Raw genomic sequence first — 14,714 nt, forward strand, 5'->3', positions numbered from 1 at the left:
CTCTTAATTCATGACTAATTTGTATGCATCTGAAGAAGTGAGAATTACATGAACGCCACATTGCAGAGAATTTCAAATGTGCCTGTCAGCCCTGAAGCCATTTTCATAGCTGCCGCAGCAAGGCCTCTTGGAGCTGTAGAAACATGAGCGGTGGGGGGGAGATAAGATAGCTGGGGCGGATGTGTAGCCAAAATAACATTCTTTTCCATGGGAGCCAAGGATACTCTACCAGGTGTTGGAGGGGCATGGACGAGAGCCAGCTGGAGTTGGGACTGTGACCTGATTGGGCCATGTGATGGACGTGTGACCTGGGGGCAAGAATTTGGGGTTTTGATTTGAGTGGGGGAAACCTCTGGTCCTCCAGAGTCGAGTTTTCACCAGCTGTGCCAATATGACATTCCTAATAAATTCATACTTTGAGGCAATTCTAGGCCTCGGGGTTTTGATTGCTTTGGGTCTGTTACTTGGGGCCCCGAGAGTGCGAGTATCTGGTTTAAATTACTGCGAAACACCTCGAAACAATTCTGAAGTGGTCAAAATGCTTCCAACTTTCATTGTTTGAACGCGAGAACAACTTGTTTCGGACTCAACATTTGGGATGGGCTGGTTGGAATTTGAAGCAGGTTTCATACTTCTAGATCAGGGGTGTCAAACTTGATTCCGTTGAGAGCCACATCAGAGTTGTGTTTGACCTTGGGGGGAGTGGGGGCAAGGTGGGCATGGCCAGCTCGAACTCACTCATGTCTGTGGTGGCCCGAGCGCTCAGCTAGTGAAAACGGGGTCCCGAGCTTCCATTTTCGTCTGCAACAGCCTCCTGTAAACTTCTTTGGGTCTGTTACTTGGGGCCCCGAGAGTGCGAGTATCTGGTTTAAATTACTGCGAAACACCTCGAAACAATTCTGAAGCGGTCAAAATGCTTCCAACTTTCATTATTTGAACGCGAGAACAACTTGTTTCAGACTCAACATTTGGGATGGGCTGGTTGGAATTTGAAGCAGGTTTCATACTTCTAGATCAGGGGTGTCAAACTTGATTCCATTGAGAGCCACATCAGAGTTGTGTTTGATCTTGGGGGGGGGGGCAGGGGGGGCATGGCCAGCTCGAACTCACTCATGTCTGTGGTGGCCCGAGCGCTCTGCTAGTGAAAACGGGGTCCCGAGTTTCCATTTTCGTCTGCAACAGCCTCCTGTAAACTTCTGCCAGCAATAATGGAGCTTGGGAGGGCTCTTTTATTTTATTAATTGTGCTTTTTACACTTTTTCCCGTTGTTATTGGTTTTTTTTCTTCTACTTCCAGCAATGACGACGATGAAATCCGTCCAGTGCAACAAAGGGACTTGCATCGAGCCAGCGAGAAGATGAGGAAATCGAAGGACGCGACGAATCAAAATGTTCTGATGCATGTTAGTTTAGATTAAGCTCCTCCGTAGCTTCTTTTTGCGACTAGTAATTTAAATAGTAGAAGTCAATTGAAAAGAAAAGAAAAAACGCCTCCCATCCTTTTAACCATTGTTTCCGGGATTGTTTTTATACGCTGATACCTAAGTTATTGAAACCTAGTAATTTTGCAGAATTGGGATTGGGTCCGTGTGACAGATCATGGCAAGGAGGGATATAGTTCTTGCTTCAACCAATGTCCTTGTTGCAGCCTTAAAAATGTCTTGGTAGGTTTTCGCATGGCACATGGTTGCTCTGAGAGGGAGAGCAGAGCCTGTGTATATATGTATGAGAGTGTGTGTGTGTGTGTGTATGTGTGTGTATGAATGATGTGTATGTGTAGCCACCGGTTTTTATATAGAGACATAATACGTAGAAAACTTGAATATGAAATCCATTCATTGTTTTTTCTTTTTACTTACAATCTGGATCGAGTTAGATCACGGGGTTAAAATAATAACTGCACAATTCCCTAATGCACAGTCGGAAATTCTGCTTTTTTTGAGGGAGTCAGGGGAGGTGATGGTGTGTGTATCTGTAATGTAGGCAAATTCTCATTTCTTTGCATCATAACTAACAGTATCCACATGTGCCAATGATCTAAATATAATGTGCGCAAGTCTCATGAATGTTTTCATCTTGTACGATCCTAAGAATTGTATTCCTTTTTAATACCTCTATATAATTGAAGCTTACTATTTGTAGGCGGAACACTAAAAACTATAGGTTGTTAAATGTTTTCTTTTATTTCTGAATTGTAACTGATGCCCTTTATAGAGCCGAGGTGGCGCAGTGGTTAGAGTGCAGTACTGCAGCTGACTGCTAGTTGCAGTTCGGCGGTTCAAATCTCACCGGCTCAAGGTTGACTCAGCCTTCCATCCTTTCCAAGGTGGGTAAAATGAGGACCCGGATTGTTGGGGGCAATATGCTGACTCTGTAAACCGCTTAGAGAGGGCTGAAAGCCCTATGAAGCGGTATATAAGTCTAATTGCTATTGCTATTGAATTACTGGGCATAAATGTTGCCATTGCTAAATTTCCTTCTTTGCTGTTCTAAACATTCAAACAGCTCTTAAGTAGAAATCACAAAAATTATAACATCAAGGACAGTGGCTTTCAATTTTAGTTCAATTTCTTTCCATAAGACAGGGATCTTGCAGAGAGTAGGAAATCATCCTATTTCATGTTCATTATGAAATAATAATAGGGAAGATTGGAATAATGAGATTTGTTTTCTGAAATTCATTCACTGTTGTGTCTCCTCCACCCCAAATTCATATCTCTGCACTAATTCTAGGTATAATTGTAAGCTTCTTTTCTTTGGGTATAGAACCAAAATGTCTTTTACAGAACATGCCCTAACTAGAATGATTTACTTTTGTGCGTGTGTGTGTCCTTTTCAAAATGGAAAATCTGTGGCCAAGGAAAAAACAATTCATTTACTGTTAAATAAGGCAGATTTTGTCAAATGAAATATTTTTTTTAAAAAATCCATCCAAGTCAGAATATTTGAGATTAAGAACTGAGAGGGTAAAATGTATATGTGATGATCAAACGCTTTTGCATAATGGATGACATTAAATCAAAATGGCGGGGTGTCATTCCTCAACTTAATTTTCCTTTTATCGCTAAATCAATCACATCCAATCCCCTTGTACATATCTGAGGTATGTATCTGAAAAGAAAAAATACTTGAAAAATATCTATGCTTCTGGACACGCAGCTCTGATTTTCAGCCATACATGTAAATACAGATTGAGATATCAGTAAGTCGACCCTTTTAAAGTCATTTACCCAAATCTCCTTTGCAATATTAAAGCTTAGGACAAATTCCTTAGGTAAATTGTGGCAAACTACTTGATTTAATTCTTCAATTAAGCCTTTCATTTTAATGAGCTTTATTGTATTCTGATAGTAATTCTTTGTTCATGTCTCAAATTTTATTCTACTTAATTTCAGCCATACCTCAAAGTTAAAAAAAACAAAAAACTATCTAACCGTTTCATTAAACTGCTGTATCTTTCCAGTATTTTCTATGGCTTGTAAATCAATGTCACACAGTGAGTCTGTTGTATCTCATGTTCTAAACATTTATGAATGTCTATGAATACTCTTTTGCCACAACAGCAAAGCTAGAGATCAGTTCTTGTGACCAAACCAGGGGTGGGTTTCAACCGGTTCGCGGCGGTCCCCGCGAACCGGTTGGTCGGCGAACCCGGAAGTAAGTAACTTCCGGGAACGGCGAAGGGCCCGCCCGTGTTCCTTACCCGTTTTTGACGAGTTCTGCGCTTCCACGCATGCACAGGACCCATACAGCGCCTGCGCGATCCTCCAGGAGCAGCTGGAGCATCGCATAGACACTAGTACGCATGCGTGTGCTGCGTGCGTGCACGAGGACACCGCCGGCCCCGTTCCAACCGAACCGGTTGGAACGGGGCGAGAAACCCACACCTGGACCAAACATGTTCATTTTAAGATGTATCATTTCACCTCCTAATTTTCATAAGCTCAGAATAGTCCCATTTAAGTTTATAGTAGTATAAATCATACTTGGTTTCTCTCTCACTGAGTGAAACAACTTTATCTTTTTCTCTTTAAGTGGTTTGGTTTATTTGCAAGAGGGAAAATGATTCCAGGTGTGTTTTAAGGACGCTGGTTAGGATCCAAAGATTGTAGCCGTTCAGGAAATTTCAGCAGATGTTCTTTACGCATGAGGTCTCTCAAGATTTTTTCAAACCTTGGTCAATACTTCTGATGTCCTTTGTCACTGTATTTAAAACATGACTTAAAATCTCATGCTTCTTTGCCTTCTGGCCCGCATCATTCCAGCAGCAAATATTAATTTAGTAAGCATAATTTAAACTTGGGAAGTAAGGAGCACCTGAAAATGTTGAATGAATTTCTCCTCAACTTGTCTGAGAGGTAATGAATGTGAACAATCTCTTTAATTTCTAGGACTAAGATATTTATTTCACCAGACGTATTGCTATATAGTAGTGAGATATAGATTTTTATCACCCTCCTTGGTCACTAAGCTCCATTAGCTATTCCTGGGACACAGCTGTATAGTTTTATAATGAAATATTTATCTGCATTTATAGACTGAAGAGCAGTCTTTCTTATACTCATTCTTAACTGATGATCAAGAATGGAAATTATCTTTCCATTCTTGATAGTTGGGGTCCAGTTGTGGTGATAGAAACTTCCCATTGAAAGTTCATAGCAACTTCCTTCAACGGAACAATTTTATTTATGATTTCCCGGCAAATAACTTTGTTAGTCTGTAGCACCAAAAATAGCAAGTCTCTTTGTATCTTTATAGTTCCATGGCATAAATTTGGATATTCAACAGCCCAATATAAAATTATTTGATTTCCAGGTGAAAATATTAGTATATTATTTTGGAGGAGGGGGATATGGGCTTGTTTATAAGATCAGCTGACTTAAGAAAATTCATGGAAAGTTTCTTGTCTGCTCCTTGTCTGCCCCTACAAAAGTTTGGTTCCACCACAAAACCGCGGTAGACAAAAGCGCGCTCGACGAAAGCGCGTACGTGACGTCATCACAGCGCGACGAAAACATCGCGCTGTGAGCGGTAAATTTAAAATTAAAGCGAAAACCTTACCCTAACCCCCCCAAACCTAACCCTAAACCTAACGCTAAACCTAACGCTAAACCTAACGCTAACCCTTAACGCTTAACGTAACCCTAAACCTAACCCTAAACCTAACCCTTACCTTTATGTGAATCGGCTTGCTTTAATTTTATTTTTATTCCAATTTTTAATTTTTTCCGTCGCGCTGTGATGACGTCACGTACGCGCTTTCGTCGAGCGCGCTTTTGTCGACCGCGGTTTTGACGGGTCACGCAAAAGTTTTTCAAGGACTAAGGGATGTTTCCTGAGTAAGATAGAATGGATTCAGAAGGTTCTTCGAAGAATTGTACCAAACAAAACGGAAGCTTCCCAGCGTTGACTTACTTCCTTGTTTTAAGAGCCATGATTTCAGCAGAGCACCTTACTTTATAATGGAGCCACGTTGATGCCATTATGTTACTTTTAGCTCTTCCCACGTTCAGATAAGCGCTTACTGAATGTTGACTCTGCGCAATCAAGACGGCTCTTGAATAGTTACAAACAACTCATAATGCATTTTTACAGTTGAGGTTGTTCTTCTTGTGCACTGTTCTAAAATTATATTCCAGTCCCATCATTGGCTTGACTTAGCACTCGCTTTCACCTTGTGAAAACGAATGTTTCCTCCTTCCATGTTGCAGTTGACGTGGTACGTTAAAGCTCCCTGTGGAACCCCAATGCCTGCGACTAGTTTGAAAGCTGGAGATAATATATTTACTGATATTAAGCATACGTGTTCTCTCTCTGGGGGGTTCCCGTTTCTTGTTAACGTTGTGTGATTTTGGATTGGGAGTGGGGCTGTTCCGCTGTTCCGTCACGGACACCCTGTCTATAGTTGTGTCAGGTTTATGTGTCATCCTATTTTACTCATGAGAGTAAAGTAGTCCACCAAGAGTTTTGAGACTCCGAAATCCAAGCCCCAAGCTTTGTCATTTGGTACGTTTGTGCTTTTATTATTGTCATTATCAGCATGCGGGGCCTCCACCGACATAAAAGAGCATAAATGCCCTGTAAAATAATAATGGGTGTAGGAATATTTAAGGGTTCCTTTCTTAAACCCGAAGACCCATTGACAAATCTGAGCTTGATAATGAAGCAATAAATGTGACATGATCATGGCAAATCATTTAAAATGTTTTTTTTTTAAATATATGTTTTTCCACATGGTTTTAAGGATCAAGTACATACATGTATTCTCACTGCAGTGGCTAAATTTAATGAATAAAAAAAAGATGAGTCAGCCTATTTATTATTTAGGTTCGATGTTCATTTATTTTCTGAGATACTTTGCTGGAGGAAGTACGAGGAGTCCTTGACTTACAACCACAATCGAGCCCCAACATTTCTGTTGCTAAGTTAAGACATTTCTTCAGTGAGTTTTGTCTGTCTTTACATCCCTTCTTGTCACAGCTGTGAAGTGAGACATTTGTTCAGTGAATTGTTCCCCATTTTATGATATTTTCCCCACAGTTAAGTGATTCAGTGCAGTTTGCAAGTTGGTAACCCAGTTGTTAAGTGAATCTGGCTTCTCCCCCCGACTTTGCTTGTCAGAAGGTCGTAAAAGCCGATCACATGATGACCCCTGGATGCTGCAACAGTCGTAAGTATGAATCAGTTGACAAGCATCTGAATTTTGATCAAGTGATCGTGGGATGCCACAACGTAAGTGCGAAAAAGTCCCATTTTTCGGTGCCGTTGTAACTTTGAACAGTCAGTAAACAAACTGCTGTAAGTTGAGGACTACCTGTATGAAGTCCCCCCCTTTTTTATCTAGCAGAGAAACCGGGTCACTACAGCAGGCTTTCGGGCGCCATATGCAACTCCAGTCATTTCTCACTTTAGCCATGCTTGCTAAGACTAGAATTGGTTTAATTCACGATTATGAGAGCTAAATTGTTCCAAGACATCTTTCCCTAACTCGGTATCTTCTAGAACAGGGGTCTCCAACCTTGGCAACTTTTAAGAGCCGAGGTGGTGCAGTGGTTAAATGCAGCACTGCAGGCTACTTCAGCTAACTGCAGTTCGGCTGTTCAAATCTCACCGGCTCAAGGTTGACTCAGCCTTCCATCCTTCCGAGGTGGGTGAAATGAGAACCCGGATTGTTGTTGGGGGCAATATGCTGACTCTGTAAACCGCTTAGAGAGGGCTGAAAGCCCTATGAAGCGGTATATAAGTGTAACTATTGCTATTGCTAGATAGATGATAGGTAGAAAAAGAGAGAGAGAGAGATGTAGGTAGGTAGGTAGAGATACATAGATAGATCATAGATGGATAGATTGATCAATAGATAGATAGATTATAGATAGATGATAGATGATTGATTGATAGATAGATAGATAGATAGATAGATAGATAGATAGATAGATAGATAGATAGATAGATAGATAGATAGATAGATAGACTCAGCCTTCCATCCTTCCGAGGTGGGTAAAATGAGGACCCGGATTGTTGTTGGGGGCAATATATGCTGACTCTGTAAACCGCTTAGAGAGGGCTGAAAGCCCTATGAAGCGGTATATAAGTGTAACTATTGCTATTGCTAGATAGATGATAGGTAGAAAAAGAGAGAGAGAGAGATGTAGGTAGGTAGGTAGAGATACATAGATAGATCATAGATGGATAGATTGATCAATAGATAGATAGATTATAGATAGATGATAGATGATTGATTGATAGATAGATAGATAGATAGATAGATAGATAGATAGATAGATAGATAGATAGATAGATAGATAGATAGATAGATAGATAGATAGATAGACTCAGCCTTCCATCCTTCCGAGGTGGGTAAAATGAGGACCCGGATTGTTGTTGGGGGCAATATATGCTGACTCTGTAAACCGCTTAGAGAGGGCTGAAAGCCCTATGAAGCGGTATATAAGTGTAACTATTGCTATTGCTAGATAGATGATAGGTAGAAAAAGAGAGAGAGAGAGATGTAGGTAGGTAGGTAGAGATACATAGATAGATCATAGATGGATAGATTGATCAATAGATAGATAGATTATAGATAGATGATAGATAGATAGATAGATAGATAGATAGATAGATAGATAGATAGATAGATAGATAGATAGATTGACTCAGCCTTCCATCCTTCCGAGGTGGGTAAAATGAGGACCCAGATTGTTGTTGGGGGCGATATGCTGACTCTGTAAACCGCTTAGAGAGGGCTGAAAGCCCTATGAAGCGGTATATAAGTCTAACTATTGCTATTGCTAGATAGATGATAGGTAGAAAAAGAGAGAGAGAGATGTAGGTAGGTAGGTAGAGATACATAGATAGATCATAGATGGATAGATTGATCAATAGATAGATAGATTATAGATAAATGATAGATGATAGATAGATAGATAGATAGATAGATAGATAGATAGATAGATAGATAGATAGATAGATAGATAGATAGTTGTAGTAGTAGTTGCGTTTATTTATAGGCCGCCCTTTTCCCTGAGGGGACTCAGGGCGGCTAACAACTTATGGGAGGGGATAGATAGATAGATAGACAGACTCAGCCTTCCATCCTTCCGAGGTGGGTAAAATGAGGACCCAGATTGTTGTTGGGGGCGATATGCTGACTCTGTAAACCGCTTAGAGAGGGCTGAAAGCCCTGTGAAGCGGTATATAAGTCTAACTGCTATTGCTATTGCTATTAAGCCTGGCAGACTTCAACTCCCAGAATTCCAAACCTGGCTGTGGGATTCTGGGAGTTGAAGTCCGCCAGGCTTAAAAGTTACCAAGGTTGGAGACCCATTCCAGACTTCAACAACCACAATAACTGGTATTATCCCAGACACACTCCGTCCCTTTCCTAATCACTACATTGGACATCCCACTGGAAGTGATTTTGTGAGAGTGGATGGTCCAAGGTCCCCCCTTCTCCTCCCCTCAAGCTGGTTTTGTCCCTGAGGTAGATCAAGAGTTTATGATCATCTGGTTTCTAGCCCAATGCCTTTAACCACTAAATCAAACTGGCTCTCAAGGACAGAGACTCCTCGACCTGCGACCATAATTGAGCCCAAAATTTATGTTGCTAAGCGAGACACTTGTGAGTTTTGCAAGTGTTTTACAAACTTTCTTGTCACAGCTCTTAAGCAAATCATTTCAGTGGTTAAATTAGCAACATGGTTGTTAAAGTGAAGCTGGCGTCCCCACTGACTGCTTGTCAGAATGGTCACAAAATCAGGTCCCATGACCCTGGGACACTGCAACCGTCATAAATATGAACCAGTGGCCAAGCCTCCGAATTTTGATCACATGGCCATTGGAGATGCTGCAACGGTTGTGTGAAAAATATGTCATTTTTTTCAGAGCTGTTATAACATCACTAAATGAACTGTTGTAAGTCTGTCTACATATTTACTCAAATTTGTAAAGAATCACTGAATTCCTCCTTTTCTAGCAAGAGCATCCAAGTCTTGTGCTTTTTAGACAAAGTAACTGTTCAATTTTCCTGATATACAATACTGACAATATCTTTTTTGGGATAAAACTTTACTAAATGTATGTAGAACTACATACATTTGTAGAACGACTGCAGGCTTTCTGTAGCATCCTGGCTCTTGACACAATTTGAGGACATTAAGATGAACGAGCAGATGCCAGTTTTGGAAGTTTTAGCACATGCAGACAAGTGAAAGGCAGAAACGTTCAAACAGTAAAATATTTATTGTCACCAAAATGAAATAGACCAGAAGATATTTTTGTCAACAGTTAAGGCATACATGTCGGTTTTGAGTCTGTAATAAATATGCTATAAAATATTATAGGTTGCATTTTTTGTAGAAAGAGGAAAAGGCACATTACAAGGTATTTATTTGGACTCTATAAGTACTATAAGGTTAAAAACCTGCAAAAATATTGGCACTATAAACATTTAGATTACAAATGGCAAGATGACATCTTCAAGCTCCCTTCCAAAGCTCTGGGTTATAAAAGGCCTTATGGCTAATATAGATAATGCTGGAACCTTCTACCAATTGTACTGGCTATCTTGTCTTCCGGTCATTGCAATTTGCAAGATGGCTACTGCTTATCTATTGCATTCAATTAACAGAAAAAGAAAAGAAAAGAGGAAATTTGTTTTATTCTCTTGGTCACAAAGATTCAAAAAGCATTAAATGCTATCCCAAGGTTTTTAAAAAGCATTTTCAAATATTTGTATTTAAACTACAAAAATGACTTCGTTGCATAATTGCTACAGGAAAATGAGTAAAGCAACTTGCTTGTTTTTGGACAAGAATAGTGAAAAATCCAAATCATTAAAGAAAAAAAAAAACAGCATACCTATAGCTAATATAAATGCCCAAATTATGATTACAATCCATTTTAGGCTCTATAATCCATGATCTGAATCAGTTTTTCATCTTGTGGGGGGTCACAATAGGAATAAATTCTAACAATTACGAATAGCTATACCCAAAAGATGGATGGATGGATAGGCAAATGAAAGTTTCAGAGCATTTGTGGATTTCCAATTAACCTATTTTAAATTCCATCCTTTTTATTCTTTCCAGTTCTGCATGTTTGGCCTGATGTACTGATTCCAAATTTTATAGTGCCTTGAATTGCTTTTTCAAATAAAGTTGTACTTTATAAAACTTACAAAAATAAATAATACACTGAAGACATTTAATGCCAACAATTCCCCAGTTGCGGAAATACAGGTAGCAGCTGGACTTGCCTTGTATATCATACAGAGCTGTTTTATTCCAAGTTTTCAATAACCCTTGATTTTGGACACGGATTTCAGAGCCCAGATTCTGTTTAATCATAGCAGCAGCTAACTATGTGTTCCATGGTACAACAGCACCAAGCGTTATGCTCAAAGGCAGGGCTAACTCAGACTAGGGTGATGGAAAAATAATAATAATGTAGATAAAGTTGAGACTGATCGTACCTTCTCAGTGATTTTTCATGACGTGGCTATTCTGATTTGTACAGTGTTTCACTCCTTGCCACAGTCCGAAACACTAAGTACAGTAGCACAATAGTAAAAAGAGCTGTTTTTTTTTTAAAGCAATAAAATATCAGAAGGTATACTGTGTTAAACTGCCTTCATGTCGGATGTATTAAGATGCAAAAGGAATGTGTCAATTAATTCTGACCGAACCAATCGTATACAGAAAAAAATTACAACTAAAACATGTTTTCTACCCCTATGAGCAGATTCTGGAATAGAGCCCCATAATTTGGGATTCATCAACCATGATAATATGTTTGTGCTTATTTGCTCCTTACCAGGAAGAAAAGAATTAAAAATACAGGAATCGTCATGATTCAATATATATAAAATGCAAGAAGTTTTTCCTATGGAAAAAGGGGTTGTGTCCTGCACAGGCATTCACCTTTCTCTTAAGTATCTACTCCAAATTCAAGTTGCCGTAGGTCAGAGGTCTTCAAACTCGGCAACTTTAAGAACTTGAGGACTTCAACTCCCAGAAGCTATTCCCCATAGCTGGCTGGAGAATTCTGGGAGTTGAAGTCCACAAGTCTTAAAATTGCCAAGTTTAGAGACCCCTATCTGAGGGTGTCCCTGGATTCCCCCCCCCCCTAGTTTTAAACGCCTCTTTTAGATGATAAGGCTGGATGTTACAAAAAATACTAAGCTATCGGCCATTGTGTACATGAATCAGTCGTTTAAACCAGTTATTAACAATTTCTTTCTCTTCAAGACACCTTCATTGGATCTGGTCATCTAAGAGAATTCAGAGTTTATCAGTGGATAAATCGAGTCAGGTAAAATAAAGGCAGGACAGCATTGTAGCTGTCACGACTTTCTACATCACCCTAGAACAGGTGTCAAGCTCGACTGCGTCACGTGACGTATCGTGACTTTTGCCTTTGCGGGGACGGAGTGGGCGTAGCCTGTGTGTGATGCATCCAGCACACAGGCTGCCAGTTTGACACCCCCTGCCTTGGAAGATGGTTAGGAATGAATCCATGTCTCTCCAGTCAAAGTCAGCCCTTGCATTGCATAAGCTAAGGCAGGGGTGTCAAACTCGCGTCAACACATTGTCGTCACGTGACGTAACACAACTTTCCCTCACTTTTGCTAAATTTGGGTGTGCATGGCCAGCGCGTGACGCACCCAGCCCACAGGCCGCGAGTTTGATACCCCTGAGCTAAGGCAATCATGATGAATGCTGACTTGGGCAACTGTAGTGGGGAAAGGAAATGGCCTTGGGGGAGAGATGGAAAAGCAACTATCAAGATAATAGCCAAAAAAAAGGGAGCAGAAATGTATCTTGAATAAAATTTCAGGCAGATCTCCCAAGGATAAAGAGAGAGAGGGAGAAAACGTATTCAGACTCGTAAGATTCTACTACTATATCTTTACAATAAACGTAGTATTGGACTACATAGCTTTGGTTTCCTAGTGTGGTCTATACCTTGACGAGATGAGGGAAGCTGTAAAAGGACAGTCATTTAGACTCTAATGACGTTATTAGCACCCAGTTGAAGAGGAAATGCTTTTGGATGTCCTTCATGAAAGAATTTGGCCGAGGCTATAAAGAAACTCAATGTCAAGGGTGAGAAAGGTGCATTTCTTGGTCCAAGTTGACCAAAATGCTATTTGTAAAGAATTTTTCAGACTGTTTCCAAAAAAAAAAAACCTGCCACGGAATTCTCTTGTTGAGAAATGCTGATTATACTAACTCTTATTTCATCTTCATTATCATCATCTAAAAAAATGACATACCATGAAATCCTCCCTCTTCACCCCCCAACAGTACATGAAAGTTTTTGGTGGAGGCCAAAAAACAAACAAATCACAATGGGAAAATATTACGGTAGTTGATCCCTCCTTGTTTCTTAGGAGTTCAATTTAGAGCATTAATGTGATAATTTGCTGTGTTTCGTAGTTTCAATCATATATATTTTTTTTGGCAAAGGCTGCGAGAGCTGGATCTTTATGGCTTTGAATTCATTATTTTGATCTTTTTTTTTTTTTAATGCGTACAGTAAAAAACTTCTTTTATGGCATTCCTTTGAAATTAAAGAAGAAATCGCCCATTTAAGCTCTAGAAATGGAAAAAGCTGGTCCCAGAACCATTGTATGGCGCAGAGAGAAAATGCCCATCAACCGAAAGATTCCAAACTAGATGAAACATCATAGCATATTCATCAATATAGCAAGAGCATATTTAAAATAAAGGCACTTTGACGAGAGACGGCATAATTAATTATTTTTCCCCATCGATGTGTAGTATTCTGTCAACACCTTCCATGCTTTGGGCGCCATGAACCCATCGGGGGGATTGTCCCCTTCCCGAGCCAATTTTCTCATGCGTGTGCCAGAAATGAAATCAAATTCATTGTGCCTGGTGAAAGAACAAATGGGAAACATGAAGAGAGGGCAAGCATATTGCAATAACGAAAACAGTGCTCAAAAGGTTACATTTTCCCAATCTTTGTTCACTTTCTGTACATTCAAATGGATCTGACACGGAAGCTATTTTTTACATATTGCTGAAGAGTAATCATTCACACATACAAATTGTCAGCCTCTGCTTTGCTGTTGCTTCGACTGCCATGAAACGGGGAGGGAGGGCATGGTATTTGGGAGGGGTTACTCATTGTGCTGGAGGAAGGTTCTGGAGTTCAGCTGCCTGTCGGACTACGCATGCGTGGGAGATTCCCGCCAGGACTAACGGCACCGACATTCCCATCTTCGTGATGCCTTTTGAAGTTATCTCACACCTGACACTTGGGAGAATTATGATTGGACTGTAGCTGTGATGCCAAGGGGTGGGGAATGGGCTATTCTATATATCAATTGCTTTCGCGCCTAAATAATCAGACTTCGCTTCGCTATGCCTTTAATCATTTATAATTAGTAAAAGTACACTTGATTTCTACTCATGGAGTCTCGTGGTCTTCTTTCCTAATTATCTAATGGAGAGGATCTGACACAAATAGTAATTCAGGTTGCTGCATCATCTGAACAGCTCGTAACATTTCATTGCTCGGTGATGATCATCCAAGAATTCAAATTTTTAAAGACTATTCAGAAGCAAATGTCTATGGAGGTTCTCAACCATCCAGGTTATGGCTCTCTCAAATGTGTGGGTTTTTTTTCCAAAAAGCAACCAGACTTTCTTGGTGTTTTCTTGGAAAATGTTTTGCTTCTCATCCAAGAAACTTCTTTATTTCTTCGGCTTCTTGAACAAGAAGCAATGTTTTCAAAGAAAACACCAAAAAAGTCCAGTTGCTTTTTGTAAAAAGAACACATTTGGGATATTCAGAAGCAAAAAAAACCCCATAACACCAACCTAAAACTGCATCCCAAGTTAGCGTATTGTATTTACCACACTTTTCTCTATAACAGAAATGGGATACTTATACTTCAGATATTGCAAAAGCCAGTCTCTGGTTCCTGTGTTTATCCAGTAACATTTAACACATATCACATGTCTCTTTTTTTTAAAAAAAACAAAACTCATTTTCTAATTTTCCAAACTCAATCCTGAACAAGGTGTTGAATATGTATTCTGTGAACCGTAGTTCAAATTAGGATTAGATCAAGATAGGGAAGCAATTTTCACCATTTTTGTCATGTGTTAAGATGAGAGTTAAAATTCTCAAAATTCCCTTTCTATTTTCTCCCATTTGATCAAAAGAAAAAAATCTGTAAGGTTTTAG

At 39.8% G+C, this 14,714-nt stretch overlaps 2 protein-coding genes across 3 annotated transcripts in view; one reads left to right on the plus strand and one right to left on the minus strand.

Moving 5' to 3' along the window:
- The window catches only part of ATAD1 (ATPase family AAA domain containing 1), a 33,086-nt gene extending 26,768 nt beyond the window's left edge, over positions 1-6,318 (plus strand). The window contains exon 11 of the mRNA XM_087702564.1: positions 1,297-6,318. Coding sequence (XP_087558690.1) covers positions 1,297-1,417 — 121 coding nt within the window. The 3' untranslated portion in view covers positions 1,418-6,318. The remainder of the gene's footprint in view (positions 1-1,296) is intronic.
- Positions 6,319-12,712: 6,394 nt separating this feature from the next.
- Positions 12,713-14,714, minus strand: part of PAPSS2 (3'-phosphoadenosine 5'-phosphosulfate synthase 2) — a 52,971-nt gene continuing 50,969 nt past the window's right edge. For both annotated transcript variants that reach the window (XM_087702170.1, XM_087702169.1), the window contains one exon: positions 12,713-13,393. In XM_087702170.1, the coding sequence (XP_087558296.1) occupies positions 13,252-13,393 (142 nt within the window). In that variant the 3' untranslated portion in view covers positions 12,713-13,251. The remainder of the gene's footprint in view (positions 13,394-14,714) is intronic.

The sequence above is a fragment of the Thamnophis sirtalis genome, unplaced genomic scaffold (genome assembly GCF_051295495.1).
Source record: "Thamnophis sirtalis isolate CommonGarterSnake01/CBP01778 unplaced genomic scaffold, rThaSir2_p1.2 scaffold_15, whole genome shotgun sequence".
NCBI lineage: Eukaryota > Metazoa > Chordata > Lepidosauria > Squamata > Natricidae > Thamnophis > Thamnophis sirtalis.